The following is a 21,864-nucleotide window of genomic DNA, read 5'->3' on the forward strand; positions in this document are numbered from 1 at the left end:
AATGTGCCTGCGAATGGAGAGATCCTGAAGAATCGGAAACCACACTTGACGTGGCCAGTGAGGTGCTATCAGGATCATGCTTCCCTTGTCCTGACGTAGCTTCACGAGAGTCTTCGAGAGAAGTGGAAGTGGAGGGAATGCATATAGGAGACCAGCGTCCCATGAGAGGGAGAACGCGTCTCTTGGCTGTGAGTGTTGGCTGCGAGTGAGAGAGCAATAGTTCTTTACTTTGCGGTTTTGAGGTGACGCAAAGAGGTCTATGTGAGGGTAACCCCAACGCTGGAATATCGAGTCCGCTACTGTGGGGTTGAAAGACCACTTGTGTGGTCGAAAGGTGCGACTCAGCTTGTCTGCCAACACATTGTCCACTCCCGGCAAGTAGGTGGCCCTGAAGTACATTGAGTGGGAGAGGGCCTCCGCCCATATCAGTGCAGCCTCCTGACACAGGAGGCGGGAGCCTGTTCCTCGTTGTCTGTTGATGTACCACATGGCCACCTGGTTGTCCGTTTGAATCAGGATGACCTGGTTGGAGAGGCAATCCTGAAATACTCTGAGAGCATATCTGATTGCTCGTAGCTCCAGGAAATTGATCTGGTGTTTGGCTTCCTCTGGAGACCAGGACCTTTGAGTTTGTAAATTGGCAATGTGTGCTCCCCAGCCGATGTTGGAGACATCTGTTGTAAGGGTTATTTGAGGATCTGCAGCTTGAAAAGAAAGGCTTGGAGGAGATTGGCCTGATTCTTCCACCAAGCTAGAGATAGATGAAGTGGGTTGGTTATATGGACAACAGCTGATAGTGGTTGAGATGACTGAATCCACTGTGACCTTAGAGTCTACTGTAGGATCCTCATGGTGAGACGAGCCATGGGAGTGACGTGTACTGAGGACGCCATGTGTCCTAGCAGGACTAGACAGTGACGTGCAGTGGAGCGTTGCCGAGACTGCAGCTGATGGGCGAGAGAGGAGAGGAGAGCTCGTTCTCAAGGAAGAAATGCCTTCGCCTTGAGGGTGTCCAAGTCTGGCTCCTATGAACGACAGGGTTTGCGATGGGACCAAGCTGGACTTTGGATAATTGATGAGAAACCCTAGAGAGATCAGGTTGTGCAAGGTGAGACGTAGGGACATCAGAACAGCTTGCTGTGTGGGAGCCCTGATCAACTAGTCGAGGTAGGGGTAGACGTGGACACCTTGAGTTCTGAGGAACGCTGCTACTACTACGAGGCACTTGGTGAAGACTCATGGAGCAGAGGCTAGGCAGAACGGTAGCACTCGATATTGGTAGTGCTTTGGGCCTATGAGGAATTGCAGAAATTTGCGATGAGATGGAGTTATTGCAATATGTGTAAGCATCCTGGAGGTCTAGAGAGTAGAGGCCAGTTTGTAGAAGGGGGAGGAGGGAACCCAAGGTCACCATATTGAACTTTTCTCTTTGAAGGAACTTGTTTAAGATCTAGTATCGGGCGAACGCCACCTGACTTTTTTGGGATTAGAAAATACAGAGAGTAGAATCCGAGGCCCTGTTGGGAGTAGGGCACTGGTTCTATTGCTCTGGACTGGAGGAGGAGGGAAATATCCTGTTCCAGGAGCAGTGAATGGTCTGATGTTTCCCACATCAGCCGAGGTGGGGAGACCGGTGGAATGGTAAGAAAGTTGAGATGATAACCTTGAGTTATTATGGTGAGAACCCACTGGTCTGTGGTGGCTGAGTGCCAGATGTGGCTGAAGTGGCACAATCGGCCTCCCACTGGTACATGCCTAAGTAGAGTCTGAATGCTGCTCTCTAGAAAAAAGTCAAAAACAAGATGCTGGACCTGGTTGAGGAGTTGTTTGCGGCTTTTGCCTGCGAGGTTGCCTGGACTGGCCTTTCTGGTAAGGCTTAGAGCAGCAACCTTTGGACGGAGGAGGATAAGATTTCCTTTGGCGGTAAAAGGATTTCTTGGGCTCCTTTCTGAATGTTTGCTTAGCAGGGTATTCAGAAGCTATTAAGGAGAGTTCGCGAAGAGTCTCATGGTGATCCTTGAGTTGTGCCACTGTCTTTTGTATTTGCTCACCAAAAAGATTATCTCAGGTCATAGGTCTGACGACTTTAGCCAGGCCCATCGCCTTGCAGAAATGGCTGTTGCAGAAACCCTGGAAGCGGTGTCAAAAACATCATAGGCAGATCTTATCTCATGCTTGCCCGCTTCTAAACCCTTTTGAGCTAGGGCGTGTAATTGGTCTTGAGACTGTTGAGGTAGGGACTCAGTAAAGTCCTGTATCTGTTTAAAGAGGACCCTGTTGTACTGGGTCATATAAAGTTGATAAGAGGCGATGCTGGATATAAGCATTGCCCCTTGAAAGATACGGCAACCTATAGCATCCAGGAATTTTTGTTCCTTTCCTGGAGGATAGGAAGAATGAGGCTTGGATCTCCGGGCTTTCTTTTGGGCTGACAACAACCACTGAATGGTGGTCCAGTTGGGACTTCTGGAAACCAGGAGTTGACTGGACTAGGTATGTAGTGTCAGCTTTCCAATTGACTGGTATCACAGAACCAGGATGTTCCCAATTTCTTTTCAGAAGATCCAGGAGGACATCATGGATGGGAATAGATGTTAGTTCTTTAGGAGCTTCTAAAAATTGAAGAAGCTCCATCATCTGATGTCTATCATCTTGTTCTGTCTGAAGTTGAAATGGAACCACTTCAGCCATTTCCTTCACAAAATTAATGAAGGACAAGTCCTCTGGCGGAGACCGCTTCCTGCTTTCAGCAGGAGAGGGTGGAGATGCCAAGTCATCGGTATCCTGGGATGAATCATCAGTCCAGGTATCGTAGGGATCAACACCAGCACCCCCAGTATCCTTGGAGGGACGAAAAGTTGGTATACTTGAAGGTCCCGGGCGAGGCACCCAAGGCGTCAGTGGTGGCACTGATGGTGGCACCAATGAACGGGTCGGTGGCACCGATGGAAACAAAGATGCAATCGGTGAAACCAATGATCTGGGCATCAGAAGGACACCCGATGGCGGAAGGAACGGTGTTTCTCCTTCTGTCGATGAAAGAGAAATCTGAGAGGAAGGCACCGGGTCTATTGGAGTCGTCAGATCTATCGGAGGAAAAGCAGCGATCAGCGCTTCCATTCTCGTGAGCAACAGTGCTAACACTGCTAAAATGGGATCGGTTACCGGTTCAGACATCGGTACCGGTATCGGCGTCGATGGAACCTTGAAGCCTTGCATCGCTCTGCCGATGGCCTCCTGAATCATCTGATCCAGTTCCTCCCGGAAACCTGGAGCATGGAGCCCCGATGCCGGAGGAGGCGGAGGCGTAGCCGGAGGGACCACCGTTGGAGGTGGAATCACGGCTCCTTATCACCAGTCCCGTTGAAGGTTGCCTCGGTGACCCTGAACCAGATAGGGACGGTGCCTTTTCTGGATGGGCTTTTCTTCGATGGCGGTTCAGACGATGATGGTCGAGGCCTTTCCTGCGTCTACGGTCTGAGACCTGCGATGTCAATGCCAATGCTTTTCTCAATGGTCACCTCTGTCCTTTTTATGAGGGGGAACAGAGGGTGTCGATGGCCGTAGAGTCGTCGATGCTGGTCGGACACAGGCCGGTGCCTGATGATGGTGCGACGTAGACGGTGTCTGTTCAGACGACGTCGATGCTATGGACGGTGTTGGGGTTTTTGACCGAAAGAGAAGTTCCATTTTCTCCATTCTTGCCTTGTGACCTTTAGGTGTCATGAGGGCACATTTGGTGCAAGTAAGGACATCATGCTCGCTACCCAGACATATTACACATACCTGGTGAGGGTCAGTAATGGACATTGTGCGGGTGCAGTCCGGGCATCGACTGAACCCCGACGCCATGGCCTGTGAAAAAATTTAGCCGTGGTGCGGTCGACAGCCAGTAGGCTGTGAGGGCCAAACTCAGCGGGAATCAACCGGAATCGGGTAAAAAAAAAATTTACCGGACCACCACAGACGTAAAAATGAAAGAGGGGGACCCTTGTGGGGTAGAAAGTTGAATATTAATTCCATGAGGAAATTTCCTGTCAGGAATCTCTGTGGAGCTCCTTAAGCCGCGTGGCTACTGCTGCGTGGAAAAGAAGGGGGACCCCTGCTGGTTGCAGGGTTAGTGCCATCCTGGGCATGCCCAGTAGGTGCCTGTCAAAGCTCTAGAAACTTTGACAAAAGTGTTCCGTGATTGGGCTCCATCCTGTGATGTCACCCACATGTGAGGACTACCATCCTGCTTGACCTGTGAGAAAAATACCTTCCATGTGACAAATTTCATTTCTGCTATAGCCATGGGCTCAAACTGTAATTTCATTACATTGTTTTTATTAGAGGTTTCCAATTATATAGACTTTTAATAAATCTTGCAACCAATGGTTCTTGCGAAACCAGAAAACCTTTAACATGCTGGTGATAAGCTGTTATGGCACGTAAGTGCACTAACTGAATTTGTTTTTAAACCCAACTTAAAGAATTAGAAGGTAATGAAGACGGCATGAAATGGAACAGACGAGATCTTCATTTTGAGAATGCCGCCAGGCTGAAAATCTTTTTCTTTTATAACTACAGGATTTTCTGATAGTTGGTTTTCTGGATGCTAATAGAATTTTCTTCACATTGTGTGTGCGTTGCAACTTGTTAATTATTTGGCCTTCAAAATTCATGCTGTTAATACCAGTGATGGAAGATTCAGGTGACGAACTGGATAAGAAGGGTTGGAAACATTGGTAGCTGTAATGGTGTAACTACTACTAACTTGTGCAGCCATGGAAATCCACTTTATCTTGGCCAGTAGGGGACTATTAGGATCATCGATCTGCCTTTCTTTTGCTTGAGACATGTTTTTGGAATCAGAAGAATGTGCAGAAATGCATGTGTTAGATCTTTGCTCCAAGAAATGGTGAATGCATCCATCTCTGTGGCCTGGTGGGTTGCTGTTTTGGAGCACTATTGAGATGGTTTGTGACTGACTGGAGATGTGATGATATCCATGATTGATGTTCCCCAAATTTTGAAGGGGTTTTCAACTATGTTGCTGAGATTGAAGATGATGGCTCAATGAGTCTACAAGAATGTTGTTCTTGCCTGGCAGATAAATTGCTGAAATCTGTATTTTCCTTATTATTGACCAGTTCCATATATTTAAGGCCTTTCTGCACATAGCTGGAAGGACCCTGTTCCTCATTTGTTGATATAAAAACATAGCTACTTGACTGCTCATCTCAATTTGTAATTTTTTTTTTAATCTAAGCTCAAATACTTGTAGAGCCTGGAAGAACAATAGATTGATGTAGCTTTTGGACTCCTATTGATTCCATAAACCCTGAGAAAAAAAAAACTTGCTCTAGATGGGCACCCCCAACCCAGAAATGATGCAACTTGTCAAGATTTTTGTATGTCTAGAAGATGAATGTTTTGACCACATAACAGGTATTCTTTATTTAGGGAGACAATGAGATCTTTGTTGATAGGAATTATGTGTCTCTGTGGTTGTATGTGTTGGTTCCAGTTGCTTTTTTAAATGCCATTGGGCTTGTTTAAACTTTAGATGTGTGTGTTAGGATTAGGGAGAGTGGACCGGAAGAATTTAGATGTACATGCAAGGACAAAATAGTTCCCCTGAAAAGAAGAATATCGAGAGCAGGAAATATCACCCCTAGGTTAGGAATGCATGTAAGTACAAACCTGCAGTGCGTTGGCAGTGGGAGAGACACTCGAGCTGTGCATGTATGTACCACACAGTACAAAAGCTCTGTCCCCATTCTTAACTGCTGGAACAGATGGAAGACAGCTAGAAGCTGATCTGTACTCCTGCACAGTTTGTCCTCACACCTAGAGGAGACTTCCTCAAACCTTATGCCAATTCCTTGCATGGTCAACCCCTTGTTTGTCAGGAGACCAAAAGTGAGCCTGTGATTTAGTGTGTTATCTTATCTCTTTTCTTGCTGTTTTGTACATAAGCATGTTAGAAGAAAAACAAAACTATTGCTATTACTTTTCTATATGCGCATGTGTTATAGCCTCTGATATATTGCCTGTGTTACTTTATTAGTGTAATGTCCTCCATCCTGATATTTTTGCTAGCATATATTTGTATTATAATACTGTTTTATAAAGTAACTTTTCTTCTGGCCCAGTGTCTGTCTCTCCCCACACACAACTCATGGTCATTACAATGTGCAAGGGGAGTGACATGCACCATAGATGTTATATGGCCTAAATTTCATGAATGCTCTTGTGGCCACCTATTTTGATTTGGATATTGATTGTGCCATGAACTTTAGACTGATTGCTCTTTGACATGGAATATAAGCTTTCCCTTCTGTCATATCAAGATATGCCCTACGAACTCCAGTTGCTGCACACTGTTTAAACTGGATTTGTTGAAATTTATCACAAATCCTAGATACTGCATAGTCAGTATTACTTGATTTGTATCTACTAGTGAGTTCTCATAAAATGTGCTTGATATTAATCAGTCATCTAAGAATGAAAAGATTAACAGTTTGTCTTCCTCAAGTGAGCTGCAACTACAGCTAGACACTTCATGAACACTCTGGGAGTTTCTGCCAATCCAAATGGAGGAACCTTGTATTGGTAGTGTTGCTGCTACAGCACAAATCAGATATTTTCTGTGTTGATTGTAATATGCGTGCAGGCATCTGAGTTCTAGTGATGTTTTACCCATCCTTTTATTAATAATTTTATTTTGTTTAAATATCTTATTGTATTTTAACTATCAGAATTTATTGTTGCTTTTATGATTCTATGATGTGAACCATTGTGATGTTTCTTGTGAATGATGGTATACAAACTTTTTAAATACATAAATAAATCTCCTTTTTGTAGGAGAGGAAGAATAGTACTTAAAGAATTCATTTTTAATTTCCCCCCCCCCCCTTTTTTTTTAGATAAGTATTTAAATCTCTGAGATCCAATATTGGACAGAAATCTCCCATCTTCTTTGGAATAAAACTCTCTCGAACAAAAATGTTTCCCTCTCTGCCTCTGAGGAACAGGTTCTATTGTTTGTGCTTTGAGAAAGGATTCCAGTTCCTTTTTGATAATATCCAATTGTTGGATTGAATGGCTTTGGGAATTTGGTGGATTCTGAGGCTTGTTCTTTGAAATGCAGAAAATATCCTTTGGTAATAAATTTTCATAACCCACCTGTCTATCAGACTACATTGAGACTGGAAAATGTGAAGTCTTCCTTCTACTGGTAGTTCTGCAAGTGGGTTGTTTCTCGATTAGATAACTGTAAGAAAATCAGTGAACTTAGTAGTGGCTGCTGAGGATGTATCTGTTGCACCATGTCTATTTCTTCGTCTAGGTTGTTTTTGTTGTGGCTGGTGTAACTGCTACATTATTACATTTGCCATTGTCTATAATACTGGCAAGAGTTATGTCTTCTACACTGAGAAAAGTAGTAAGATTTCCTATAATATTGCTAGTTGTATCTCCTACAAGAAAATTGATCGATCTTTCATCATCTCAATTAGAAGTGCCATATTCTGGTCTTTGATTGCTTCTACGGACTCCTTAACTTTATCACAAATAAATTTTCTCCTATGCATGGCATATTGGTCAACTTCTCATATACCTCCTTCTCAGAGTCCTGAAATTATGAGCCATGCCATTTTTCTGGCCGATATAACTATTGCCAACATTCTTGATCATATATGGACTTAGTTATGTGCTTAACACAATCCGCTATGTCGTATATATCATTAAATTTTTTCTGGTTTTGTAATGGCAATGCCTCTGAAAATTCATCTTTTATCGGTTGTTATTCTGAAAATAGATCATTTGTAATTGATGTGCACCTATTCTAGATTAGAAGGTTGCTGCTTGGAAAACTTTCTTTCCTGTGAAATCCAATAACTTGGCATCTTTTCCTGGAGGAGAGCTCAAAAAAGAATTGATTTTCTTTGCTCTTTTCATTGCAGATTCCACAATCAAGGATTCATGCAGTAACTATCTTGCTGTGAGCCAAACATTTTTGTATTCTATATTTTATATCAACTGAGAAAGGAGTTTTCCACATTTTACTCTGCACCTATAAAGCTTCATGAATTGACACAAATGTAAATTGTTTTGGTGTTTGTATGAATTTTAATACTCCTTGAAATTATTTTGATTTCTTTTCATTTTCTTACAAACTAAATGATATGGATTCTGATATTTTTTGTAAAAATAAAGAATATGTTGTGTCTTCCAGCGATGCTGAACTCCTAGCTGGTAATGGTGATGGACCAGATGACAGTTCAAGTGATGGAGGTATAGAAATATATTTCCTAGAGTCACTACAACAAAGAATCCTCAGAATTTGATTCTGTAAGAGAAATATTTTTCATTTTTTAATCTTTTTGCAGATGACATTTAGAAGGAAGAATTTTCTTTTTCCTTTTTTTTTTTTTTTAGTGTCTGATGGAGTTAATTGCAACTATCTCCTTGCCAACTTCTCAAGTATTGGTTGTGAAAAAGATGCTCCTTTTTCAGGTATTTAAGAACATAAGAAGTTGCCATACTGGGTCAGACCAAGGGTCCATCAAGTCCTGCATCCCGTTTCCAACAGTGGCCAATCCAGGTTACAAGTAACTTCATATATGTTTTGATGAAATCTGTCCAAAGTCTTTGCTCAAAAGAGTGCCACTGAGGTAGGGGGTGGGAAGAGGAAGCATTAGCTCTTTTTAGCTGAAGAAATCCAACTTCAGCCAGCCTCTAAGACAGGCAATGAACCTAAACTGTTTTGTGATGAATCACTTAGTTGGTGCCATGATTTTTTTTTTTCCATGCCAAAAACTGACACACTGATGAAGCTTTAACACAGAATGCTTCTTCTCTGCGTGCTTTTTTTTTCTGCGCTGATGATTCCTCGGTACTAATTTTTTGTCTCAGATATTTGATGCTCCTTAAGATCAGTCCATCTTTCTTCTGAAATTGATCACGATGGTGAAGGAGATCTATTCCACTTTCTTCCTCTCAAAGACATTTTTGTTTTGTCCTTTCCTGACAAGCTCAAAGCTCATATTTAAGTTTCAAATCTCTGAAAGATCTTGCACATGGGAACATATTACCTCAGGTGCCACAATTCATTGAATCATGTTCAGGTGCTAGACACCTGAAACAAAGATCATGCATATCACTAATGGCCATTTTGTAATGGCATTTTGTACATATTTTAAATGGATTTTCACCCCGTTTATCAACTGAACTACTTCAGTGTTTTTGATACTTTGAAAATTTCATAAGGAAAATTAGGTTTTTAAATCAAATTACATGCCTAAAATCAATGCAGTTACGTGATAGAGAGCAGTAATCACTGCCAATCTGTTCATGAAGCAGACAAAAATCAACTGAGCATGCTCAGAAAGGATTTTATTTGCCTTTTTGAACTATGGGAGAATGCGACCAACCTTGGTGCCGGCTGATGTCATCACCCACTTGTGTGGCTGTATTGTTCCTGATTCTCCACAGAGAAACCATGCAGCACCACTACAGTTTATAAAATACTTACAAAAATCACCAAGCATCCCTTACTACTAATTAGCCCTTCTATAGTGCTATTTGGAATACACAGCACTGTACAAAAACATATGAGAGAGAATCCCTGCTCAGTAGATCATACAATCTAATAAAGCCAAACATACACAGCAAAAGAGACTTTGGAAATTTCATTTATTAAGACAATAATTAAAAATGAGTAAGGCTATAAGCAGGCCAATCAGAAAAATCAGCCTCAAAAAGGTGCAGTTGTAGATGGTATTTAAATAAGGCAAGAGTAGAAGCATGACACACCAGTTCAGGAGGTCTATTCCAAGCATAAGGTGCAGCCAGCTGGAAAGTAGAGTAAGAATTGGCTATCAAGAAGGGCATAGAAGTGGACTGCAGAGTGCATGAGAAGAGGTAACAAGGAGCTAGAATGAAGGCTCTTGTAGGTCCAGAGAACTTAAACTGTATGCAGGAATGGATAGGGAGCCAATGTAGTCACTTGAGAAGAGGTGTTATGTGGTTGTAGTGACTGACAAAAAAGCAGCAGGGTTGCAATAGTTAAGCAGGAAGTGATGAGAGAGTGGATAAGGGGTAGTGTGATTAGAAAGAGCTGTCAGACTTTGATGATTTTATAAAGAAATAAATTGCAAAGGCAACAAGTGGAGTAGAAGAAAAATTACACATGAGGAAACCACATAAGGGAATGGATAATTAAAATGTTTCTGTTCAGAGTTATTTAATAAGGAGTATTTATCCAACATGAGTGCTGCTCTATATTCCAAATGCTTGTCGCACAAATTTTACAATTTTACAAATTTCAGGAGGAACCAACGAAACAGTTTTCACATCGTTTCTTAGATGTTCCAGATAAACTGGGCTCTCCGCACGTGCAAGCGGGCCAAGGGGGTGACATGGGCAGAGGCAGCCATGTGACTCAACAACCGAAGCATAAGGTAGGCCGGCACCCGTCGGCTGCAGCAAACCAAACTCGCCAGAGACACTAGAACAAGCGATCGGTAGTGGGGAAGGAAAGCCCGGCCTTGCCCACCGCAACTCCGAGTCTATTTTTATCAAAGGAGACAGAGTTGGGTGGCCTATGGACTGCAGTGCGGTCTAAATAAAACGCGAGTGCACGTTTACAGTCCAAGGAGTGCAGGGCCTGCTCACCAGGGTGTGAGTGAGGCTTCAGAAAAAAGGTGGGCTGTATTATGGATTGATCCAAGTGGAAATCAGACACTACCTTTGGCAAGAATTTAGGGTGAGTGCGAAGCACTACCTGGTTGTGGAGAAATCTTGTATAAGGTGGGTATGTCACTAGTGCCTGGAGTTCACTGACTCTGCGAGCTAATGTTATAGGCACTAGAAAAATAACTTTCCAAGTAAGATGTCATAGCTCGCAGGAATGTAGGGGCTTGAACGGAGACCGCATGAGCCTCGCCAGGACTACATTGAGGTCCCAGGTCACAACTGGGGGACACAGTGGAGGCTTCAGCAGTAGTAAGCCTCTCATAAAACGCCCTACAAGGGGTTGTGCCAAAATTGGGGCATCTCCTATACCTTTATGGTAAGCGGCTATGGCACTTACATGTACGCGGATGGAGGAAGTCTGGAGGCCAGACTCCGAGAGGTGCCGGAGGTAGTCCAGGAGCCGTGTTGTGGGGCAGGAGAAAGGATCTAGACCTTTTGGAGCGCACCACAAGGAGAACCTTTTCCACTTTGATTGGTAAGATCTCCGAGTAGAAGGTTTTCTTGAAGCTACGAGGACTTGGGAGACATCATTGGAAAGGTCAAGGGATTGCAAAATTAACCTTTCAACAACCAGGCTGTCAGAGACAGAGACTGGAGGTTCTGATGACATAACACGCCCTGGTTCTGTGTTATGAGAGTTGGCGCCGTGCCCAGGTGAAGAGGCTGCTGGACAGAGAGGTCGCGAAGAATGGGAAACCAAACTTGCCGCGGCCAATATGGGGCTATGAGGATCATTGTGCCCCAGTCCTCATGTAACTTCACGGGAGTCTTGCTGATGAATGGAATAGGAGGGTAAGTGTATAGCAGACCCATGCTCCATGAGTGGGCGAAGGCATCCATTGTTGGTGTCTTGCAGCTGCGGAGCAGTGTGTAGAATTGGTCTACTTTGTGGTTGTGAAAAGTCGCAAAAAGGTCAATGTCTGGGCGACCCCACTGGTGGAAAATCCTGTTTGCCACAGAAGGGTCCAGGGACCATTCGTGGGGATGAAAGATCCGGCTGAGACGGTCTGCCATCACATTCTTTGTGCCTGCAAGATAGGTGGCTCTCAGTATCATGGAATGTGAGAGGGCCCAGGCCCAGGTCTGTGCCGCCTCCTTGCAAAGCAGATAGGAGCCTGTGCCCCCCTGCTTCTTGAGATACTTCTTCGCTACCTGGTTGTCTTTTTGAATTAGGATTACCTTGTTGGATAGGCAATCCTGGAATGCAAATAGGGAATACCGTATCGCCCAGAGCTCCAGAAAATTTATCTGATGGTCCGCTTCTGCCCTGGTCCAGGTTCCTTGTGTTTGCAATCTGTTGATGTGGGCTCCCCAACCCAGGTTGGAGGCATCCATGGTCGTTATTTGCGGTTCTGGTGGTTGGAAGGGTAGCCCTGTTCATAAATTGGACTCCTGTGTCCCCAAGCTAGTGAGCGACGAATCTGGCTGGTTACCTGGACTCCCAGTGAAAGGTGTTGAGTGGCTTGGGACCACTGGGATTTTAAAGTCCATTGTGTTACCCTCAAGGCAAGTCGAGCCATTGGAGTGACGTGAACTGTGGATGCCATGTGTCCTAGCAAGGTCAGGAGCAGACGAGCTGATGCTGTCTGACGACTTTGTACTGTTTTGGCCAAGGTGGACAGTGTTTTTGCGCGGTCCTCCGGGAGGGCCGCTGTGGCCATGGTGGTGTTTAGGTCTGCTCCATTGAAAGAGAGCTTGCATGATGGAGTCGGATGGGATTTGGGATAGTTTATCAAGGGTCAATGCTAATGGCTTGTATAGCAGCCTACCAGCTTTACATGACCCAGTATAGTAGAAATCTCTGGAAGCAAGTCCAGGATTTCTCTGAGACCTTACCTGAACAATTCCAAGAGGGCCTGTCCTCCATCCTACAAAAAGGATTAGAGGCTGGAAAACCATGAGTTCAGGGCAGCCTACGATGTTTTTGAAACTGCATCCAGAGTCTCAGCAGCCGGCATTAGTGCCAGGCGCTGGGCTTGACTTAAAGCCTCTGACCAGAGGTTCAGGACAAATTAGCTGACCTTCCCTGCACAGGGGACAATTTATTTGGTGACAAGATTCAAGAGGCAGTAGTGCAGCTCAAGGATCACCATGAAACCCTGTGCCAACTGTCCACTGTCACTTCAGCTACCTCGGCTATAGCTCAAAGAGCCACGAGACGGGATACCAGGAAGTTAACCTACAGGCCACGCAGGTACTACCCTCCTCCTTCCCGTAGTAGGACAACCAAACCCTCTCACAGAGGCCAACCTCGTCAGCACAGAACCCCTAGAGCACAGCCAGCCCCCCAAATTGGTCCTGCAGCGGGGTTTTGACTCCTTTCTAGAGAGCAGCAGTCAACCTCCATTGCACCCCTCAGCCACTTTACCGGTGGGAAGCCGCCTATGCTACTTTGCAACCAAATGGCATTCAGTCACCACTGACCGATGGGTACTGTCTATAGTAACTCACGGCTACCATCTAAATTTCCTTGCTATACTCCCAGACTCTCCACCACTCCAGGAGCACAGCCTAAATGATCACACAGTGCTCCTCGAGGCAGAACTCTCTCTCCTACTGAAGTTCAGAGCCATAGAACTGGTTCCCTGAACGCAGCAAGGAAGGGGGTTTTACTCTCGATACTTTCTAATCCCGGAAAAAACCAGCGGCATACATCCTATCTTAGACCTCCGCACCCTAAACAAATACCTTCGCAAGGAGTGGTTCAGGATGGTTTCCTTGGGGACCATGCTTCCACTTCTGCAGCAAGGAGATTGGCTCTGCACTCTAGATCTTAAGGATGCTTACTCCCATATAGCAATATTCCCTCCTCATCGCAAATAACTTCGATTCGTAGTGGGACACAAACACTTCCAAATACAGAGTGCTACTGTTTGGTCTTGCCTCAGCACCTCGAGTATTCATGAAGTGTCTGGCAGTCGTGGCAGCACAACCGAGACAGGAGAGTATCCACGTCTATCCAAATCTAGACGACTGGCTCCTCAGAAGTCCATCCAGGGAAGGAGCACTTCCTCCATCTTACCATACAGCTGCTCCAGTCATTAGTTTCAATTACATCATCTTAAAAATCACTGAAACAATGTCAAACTGAATTCTGGAAGAGCAAAGTTTTGGCTAATGCTAAAAGATAGATAAATGCTACTATTATCTTTTTTTGGGGGGGTAAACTTATTAAATAATTTAAAAAATTCCAAGGAAAAATGCTGATAAGCAAATGGAAAAAAAACACGAGAGCTATTCATGTCTATTTGCAATAATAGAAAGAACAAGACGGAGAAGACTTGCACAGCAGGCAGCTGTGCAGGAAGGTTCATACAATCAGAAAAAGCCTTACAAGTTTTTCTGAGCTTTAAAAGAGCATTCCATTTCAGCACCATCAGATAAGATCACCCACTTTCGAGGTCGATATTATCCTGCTTGTCCACGGAGAAAATACTGAAACTAAGAGAAAATCATTGCTGTCCATTCTTTAATATTAGCTGGTCTTTTCTCAGGCACATTGAGCTGAGATTGGAATGATGAATTTCATTAATACTGCCGCTCAGTTTGTTTTTCTATATGCAGGTTGTGTGTTGCATTTTATCCAAATCAGTTAGCAAACAAATTATATTGGTTTATAGGTAAACTTGTTCATAAACTGATTATCAATTTCAACAAGAAACCTGTTTCTGTTGTTTAGATGTAAGTTATGATCTAAATATAAAGGAATTTGCCTATAAAAGGCCTTCTGGTCAGTAGGCACTGATGCTGAACAAACGTGAGTAATGATGAAGTCATTGCTACTCCACATGTGATTCACTAGAGGGCAAGCAGCACAACAGTCTTCCATTCATACCTTTTCAGCAACTGGCTTAAAAGATCACAGGTAAAACAAATGTTTTAAAAGACAGACCTTGTTAAGCTTAAAAAAAGGTTTTCTAAAGAGTAATCATTTTGGCTTTGAGTAAATCCTGAGCTCTTAGACTACATATATTCCTTTTCACCAACTGGCCAGGAATAAACCCACTAATTATCCACTGCTCTTAAAGACCCAAATGCTGGGTTTGGCTATAACAATCAGGGGAAGACTGCAAGACATGCTGCCATATTTTCTCAGATCAAAATTTAATATCTTTTCAAATGTTTAATCTGGTTTTGAAATTTATTCATTTATTTTTGCTTCTGATCTCTTAAACCTCTTCCTCTCTGAAAAAAAAAACAGCTGAGAAGGTGGAACTGCTTTTTCAATAACCCACATGATGAGGGTAACCTGTCAGAATTTCATTCTGAGCACATTCAAAAACCAGTAAACCAAGAGTACATCTTCAAAAATGTGCCAGAAAACCAATCAAAAATATTTCAAAATTTGCTTATGTATTAAAAAGCATTTATAGAAGGATGCCTGTTAATTTATATGTTCTTACCCCCCTCATGAATCATTTAACTGTAAACTAATAAATTCCTGTATGCATTTCCTATATTGCATCTCAGTATGGCTATTAGTAGAATATTGACCTGGCTGTCCATACAGTCCTTCAGATTCCCGCATCTCCTCATTCATCCTGGCCAAGCGCAATCTATGAACAGAAGCAGATGAGAGCAAGAATGATTGCAATTAACCTGAAAAAATGTACAATCTGAACATTATTTACCTCAGTTATACCACCACATCATCTTATTGCAATGCCCAATAACAGCAAGCTATTAAAAGAAATGACTGACATTCCACATGTTTTTTTTCACATGGTCGTTTTTTGCCAGGGATGATTACAAACTGAAGTCTGCATGTGTAACAGTGTTATATGTTACATTCACATCACAGCTAAACTAGTAGTGTTCTGAAATGGCTTTTTCATCTGGTTAACAAGTTCTTTATTCAAGTTATTCACAGACTTTATTCATTTTAGAATATTTGTTTTGATATATTTAAAAATAATTTGTTTGGGTGTTTTCATTATTGGGATTGGAGTTTACTTTTTAAGGAATACATTTTCAGTTTTCATTGCCAATTTTTGTTTTATATATATATCTACATATATATGTATAGGAAGTAACCCATCTTGGGGGGGGGGGGGGAGGGAGGAATGTAAGGGGGCCATGGTTCAAAAGGTTTGCTCACCCCTGTCTTAAAGGAGACAGCACTGCCTTGCACACAGCCATAAAGAGAACCAGGGAAGAGCCAAAAGAAAGGGCTCACCCAGTCCCAGCAACAGATGCCTATATAGCCACCAGTCAGGGATTTTGAATCTGCAAAAGTTGGGAAATAGGTTCTAATCAGCCGTAGGGAACTGGGCTGACCTGAGTGGAACTACCAATATATGCTGATACCGAGAGGCTCACAGCAATTAGTAAAGGATTTTCGAATATGCAAGACTACAGTTGGGAAGTCTTCAGCTTTCTGATTTTCTTGAGATCATCAGATTTTAGACTCTTTTCAACTTGGCTTTAGAAAAGCTTTGAGTATACAGATATTACTGCTGTCTCTTGTTGACACAATAAGGTGGTGTCTGGATGATGAAAAGAAATATGTACTTGTTGCACTTGACCTTGTGGAATATCTGTTTAGGAAAAGACCATTTGGTTTGGTTATCTTGGGGTATCCATACAAAGGTCAGCTAAATATTAACAATACTGTAGAACAAAGAGCAAAGCTAAGCAATTATATGTTTGCTGCATTTGTCTAAGTCATATGAATGATTAAGTCAAAACTATCTAAAAGCAAGAATTATTTTAAGGTTGCACCTGAGTTCCCCCTTTTTGTATTTAAACGGTTTTTATTGGTAACCAAGATTGAACAACACAATACAGAATACACATCCAAGAACATAGTATCATGTCCACTACAAAGAGCACCTGTTACAAACAGTATACAATATTGATCATGATTAATGGATGACCTTGGTATACCAGTTTTCATCCTCCTAATGGAAACTTCCCCCTACATTCCCTCCCCCCCCCTTCCCCCATGACCAGATCACAGGGCAGCGTTCAGCAGGAGTATTGGCCGAGCAACAGTGCTAACTGTAAAGTAAATAAGAAAACGAAAATAGGAAAACAAAGGAAGCTTATGCACAAGAAGGAACAGTCCACATCAATGGGGCAGGCTAGTAGTATTCATCTGAAGGCAGTGGTGTAATAGATAATGTTCGGTTGGAAATTTAGTAATCTCGATGGGTATAAGTATAGTCAGAGGAACATCTCCTGGATCTGCAGCATGAACTCCACCAGTACACTCCTGGGCGTTTACTCCAGGCAGACCCTCTGAGCCTCCAGCCAGTCCGAGTATGGGGTCCATATTCTTTGGAATGCGACAATGCGATCCTGATGTAATGCTGTGAGCTTGTTCAGCTGATAATAGGAGTGTAAACGTTGCAGAATTTTAGCTAAAGATGGTGTAGTTTTCTGTTTCCAATAAAGTGCAATCTCTGCTCTTGTTGCAATAAAAGCTTGTAAAGCCAGTTTTTGCACGGATTGTGAAGTGTCTGGTATCGGTAAACCCAATAGCGCATGCCAAGGTTCAATGATTATCTGATATTGCAGGATCTGGAACAACCAGGCAAACACCTCTTTCCAGCATTGAGCTACAATGGGACATTGCCACCAAATATGATAATAAGTACCCTTAGTGTCACAACCTCTCCAGCAAGTATCAGGGATGTCTGGTGCAAATTTATGAAGAGCAACAGGCGTATAATGCCACCGATAAAGTAGTTTATAACAATTTTCCTGTAGCCCTGTAGATATGGAGCATTTATGTGCAGCTGCATATATTTGTTCCCATTCCGCGTCATCCAAAGAGGTCTGAAAGTCCTTTTCCCATAAAGTACGATGTCGAAGCGGGCCCAGCTTTTGGGTGTTCATGAGGCCATATATTTTGGAGATCACTCCCCTCAGGGTAGAAGCATTTTTACAGAACATTTCAAACAGCGTGCCCTTAGATCTGATCAATCCCTCACGAACCCCCTTAAGAGTAAAGTGATACACTTTGGCATACAAGAAAAAATCAACTGGTACAAGATTATACATATCACGTAATTGCTCACGCGACAACATTGCATCCTGTTGATAGACATGCCCCAACCTAAAGACCCCCAACCGCACCCACTGCAGAGGGGCTCGAGAGCGGTCCTGCAAAGGTATCATTGGTAAATAAGTGGGTCATCATTGAAAAACGCTCGGGACCCACTAATACAGGTTTCCATCGACGCCATAGCTTCATGGTAGTGCAAAGAGCAAATGGCATAGTTAGATTAGCTCCCCAGTGCGATTGGGGTTGCCATGGGAGGGCATCTATGGGGAAGCTACCCAATAGAGCTTGTTCCAGCTTAACCTACTGCGGTATATCCGCTCTAGTGTGGAAAGCAACCACCGCCCTTAATTGCGCTGCACTGTAGTACCAGACTAGGTTGGGCACTTGTAAACCGCCCCGAACTCTGGTCTGATACAGGGTGGCCCTAGCTATCCTAGGGGGCCGGCGCCGCCATATGAAATGTCCCAGTATTTGTTGCCATTTGCAGAGTAACATGTCAGGGAGATAGATAGGGATCGTGGTAAAAAAAATACAGAAAACGAGGCAACACATTCATCTTCAGAATGGCCATCCTACCTAACCAGGAGTGGGTATATTCTAGCCATTTATCCAAATCGCTCTGAATTTTTACAAGTCATATAATAGTTCAAGTCATATAATAAATCAGTGTGCTTCCCCAATTGAACCCCCAAATACTTTAAAGATGTAACGGCCCATTTAAAAGGAAACCTCTCCTGTAGAGCCGTAGCTACCTCAGGAGCCACAGTTAGATTAAGTATTTCTGACTTGTCAAAGTTAATTTTCATGCCAGATCGTGCCGTGAATTCACCCAGCTCGTCCATAACCCCCTTCAACGACCGCTCGGGATCAGTAAGGGTGAACATAACGTCGTCTGCGAATAAGGAGATTTTAAAATGGTCGTTGCCCTTGGTAATTGCACGCACACTCGCATTTCCTCTAATACGACTAGCAAAAGGTTCCAGAAAGATGGCAAACAAAAGAGGGGAGAGAGGACACCCCTGCCTAGTCCCTCTCTGGATCAGAAACTGGGGACCATAGCTCCCGTTAAGCTTTACTCTGGCCGCGGGATTTACATACATTTTACGTATCCAAGCAATAAAGGAGATCCCAAAACCCATGGCTTATAAGGTATGAAAAAGAAAGTCCCAGTGAACAAGATCAAAGGCCTTCTCAGCGTCCAGTGCCAGGAGGATAGCTGGGAGGCCTTCTTGGTGTACTAGATCTATAATATCCACTATCCCGCGGACATTATCCGCCGCTAACCTTCCCAGAACGAAACCCACCTGATCGTTGTGTATGAGCCCCGGCAGTACCCCATTTAACCGAGCAGCCAGAATTCTGGCTAGAATCTTCAAATCGATATTAATGATATCGGCCTATATGAACTACACTGAACGGGGTCCCTGCCCGGCTTGGCCAACACTGTGATGCCTGCTGTGTTGGCATCCAAGGTGAGTTCTGCCCCCTCCAAAAGGGAGTTAAACGCAAGGGTCAGTGAGCCAGCTAATGTCTGGGCGAATTTACGATAGTAAATACCTGTAAAGCCGTCCAGCCCTGGGGCCTTTCTGGCTTTCAGCAGCTTAATAGCTGCTAACACTTCCAGCTGCGATATGGGTTTATCTAGGACCTCCCGTTGTAATGGAGTAAGTTGGGGCAAGGCGATAGATGACAAATAATCATCAATAGTGTTAGGAGCAACGGTTTTGTCACAGGTGTATAGTTTAGAATAAAAGTCAGTGAATGACTGTCGTATGGCCTCGGAGAAAGTAACCACCTGACCCCGGGAGTCCTTTATCTTGGCTATGATCATCTGAGCTTGGGCTGCGCGCAGCTGTCTAGCCAACAGCTTGCCCGCCTTATTACCCCCCTCAAAATACTGTTGTTTAAGAAGGGTCAGGTGGTGGCTAATGGCCGTATCTTCCAACGCCCTGAGCTGAGCCTGCACCGCCAAAATTCTTTTGTAGAGCCGCCCTGATTGTGTGCTGCTGTGTTGTCTAGTTAAATCAGTAAGTTCCTGATTTAGTTGTGCCCTTCTGGCGTCCCTCTCTTTATTACAGAAAGTCACCCGAGCAATGCAGGAACCCCGAATTACTGCCTTAGAGCACTCCCAGACTGTGAGAGGTGACATATCTGCCGTTTGATTAACCCTAAAATACTCCTGGAGCTGTTGTAGGATGGATGCAGTAAAAGAAGGATCCTTAAAGAGACTATCATTGAGTCTCCAGGTGCGTAGCCCACCGCCTAGATCTCCCATGGTACAGACCATCCATACTGGGGCATGATCAGTCCAAGTGATGTTATCGATATCAGTTTTCTGAACCCTAGTCTGCATAGAGGCAGACACAAAGATGTAGTCAATATGAGTGTACGTGGAGTGGGGGTTGGAATAAAACGTATACGAGCGGGAATGTTCATGTCTAGTCCTCCATATATCCACCAGTCCCCAATGATCTAGAACCCCAGACCAAGCTCATCGTGCCGCAATGTGGGACTGTATACCGGAGCTAGAATCCTTGGCGGGATCCAAAACAAAATTAAAATCGCCCCCCACAATCACCTCCCCCTCTGCATGTTGCTGCAAGATAGTACACAAACGTTTTATAAAAGACCCCTGGTGCTGAACGGGGAAATACACATTAAGAATAGTGAAGATCTTTTTATCAATTTTAATCTTATTAAGTATAAATCTACCATGAGGATCTGTAACTACCAGGATTTGCTCATGTACAAACGAGGAGGAATACAAAATACCCACACCTGTGTATTTATGTTCAGGTGTACTAGCAGCCCAAAAAGAGGTAGAGAATCGCGGGAATTTTAGTAAATGTTCATGCGATTTTCTAATATGCGTTTCCTGAATAAAAATGATGTCAGCGGCCTGCCTTGTAAGTTCCCTCTTAAACTGCCTTTTCTGTGGGGAGTTTAGGCCTTTTACATTTATAGACACTAATTTAACCGCCATCATGTGGTAAAATAATAGCCTCCAAAGCACACAGATCCCTCCCACATTCAGCCAGCCCCGATTCTCCTTCCCCGTATTCTACAAGCTCCCGCCAAAGGTAACCGTGCTCCACCCTCACACACTTCCAACTAATAGTGCTACCCATGTGATCGGTCATGATCCCTGTACTTCCTGCTGTATCCCAAGTCGTGCTATGGAATATTAAATCTGGGGGACCTGTGGCCATCCAAGCAGAGGAATAAGCGTGAAAATCCCACCACCCCCCCCCCCTCCGAGCCCCTGTCTGTTAATATTGCTATGAGTTTCATAAGAAAAAACCCTCCTGTGCTATTAACGCATTGCTTAGATGCTGTTTAAGAACTATACAACGAGAATAACCAGCATAACCATAAACCATCAGGAATATTCACCACATGCTCCAGACCTTCAGCAAGAGGCCTCAGATAAAATACCAGAGGTGTTAAAACCCTACTGAAAAGAGTAATGCCTGTAAGATCAGTCCTCCTTCAATCAGGTTCTGAGGTTTGTGATCTCGTTCCTTCGGACTGTCGGCGCAGCCTCTTGCCACCCTTCCCTGCTCTCTGCCACCTTGGCGCCGAGTCACGAGTTGGTGGATGATCCGCCATCTTGGAAGTAGTGAACGAGATGGGCAACTGGGCCTTCTGGAAAACTACTGGTGCATCCTCTAGGGAAGTGATTCGGTAGGTAGTTCCCTGGTGTTGAAACGTTAATCTGAAGGGGTATGTCCAACGATAGCGGATATCTCGCTCCCGCAAGGCTGTGGTCACATCCCTCAGGTCATATCGCTTTTTGAGCGTGATTGGTGCTAAATCCTGAAAGAGAGAAATGTTGCAGTTGCGCCACTGAATAGATTTCAGTTGTCTTGCCTCTTTAAGGACCCGTTCCTTTAAGGGGAAGCTGGAGAAACAGAGAACTATATCACGCAGTTGTTGATCCCGGCGGGGCCCCAATGCTCGATGAGCTCGTTCGAAGCTAATTTCTAAAGAGAGTTCCGTGCTCTTTGGCTGGCCCTCAGCACCCTTACTAAGGACAAAAGTGCATATTTGGGCTGCAATCTGCCGCTCATCGGCATACTCGGGGGTTTCAGGGACCCCTCTGATCCTCATAT

At 43.9% G+C, this 21,864-nt stretch overlaps 1 protein-coding gene across 2 annotated transcripts in view; it reads right to left on the minus strand.

The window, feature by feature from the left end:
* The window catches only part of ACAP2 (ArfGAP with coiled-coil, ankyrin repeat and PH domains 2), a 338,624-nt gene that overhangs the window by 15,652 nt on the left and 301,108 nt on the right, over positions 1–21,864 (minus strand). For both annotated transcript variants that reach the window (XM_029615073.1, XM_029615074.1), the window contains one exon: positions 15,238–15,299. In XM_029615073.1, the coding sequence (XP_029470933.1) occupies positions 15,238–15,299 (62 nt within the window). The remainder of the gene's footprint in view (positions 1–15,237; positions 15,300–21,864) is intronic.

The sequence above is a fragment of the Rhinatrema bivittatum genome, chromosome 9 (assembly GCF_901001135.1).
Source record: "Rhinatrema bivittatum chromosome 9, aRhiBiv1.1, whole genome shotgun sequence".
NCBI lineage: Eukaryota > Metazoa > Chordata > Amphibia > Gymnophiona > Rhinatrematidae > Rhinatrema > Rhinatrema bivittatum.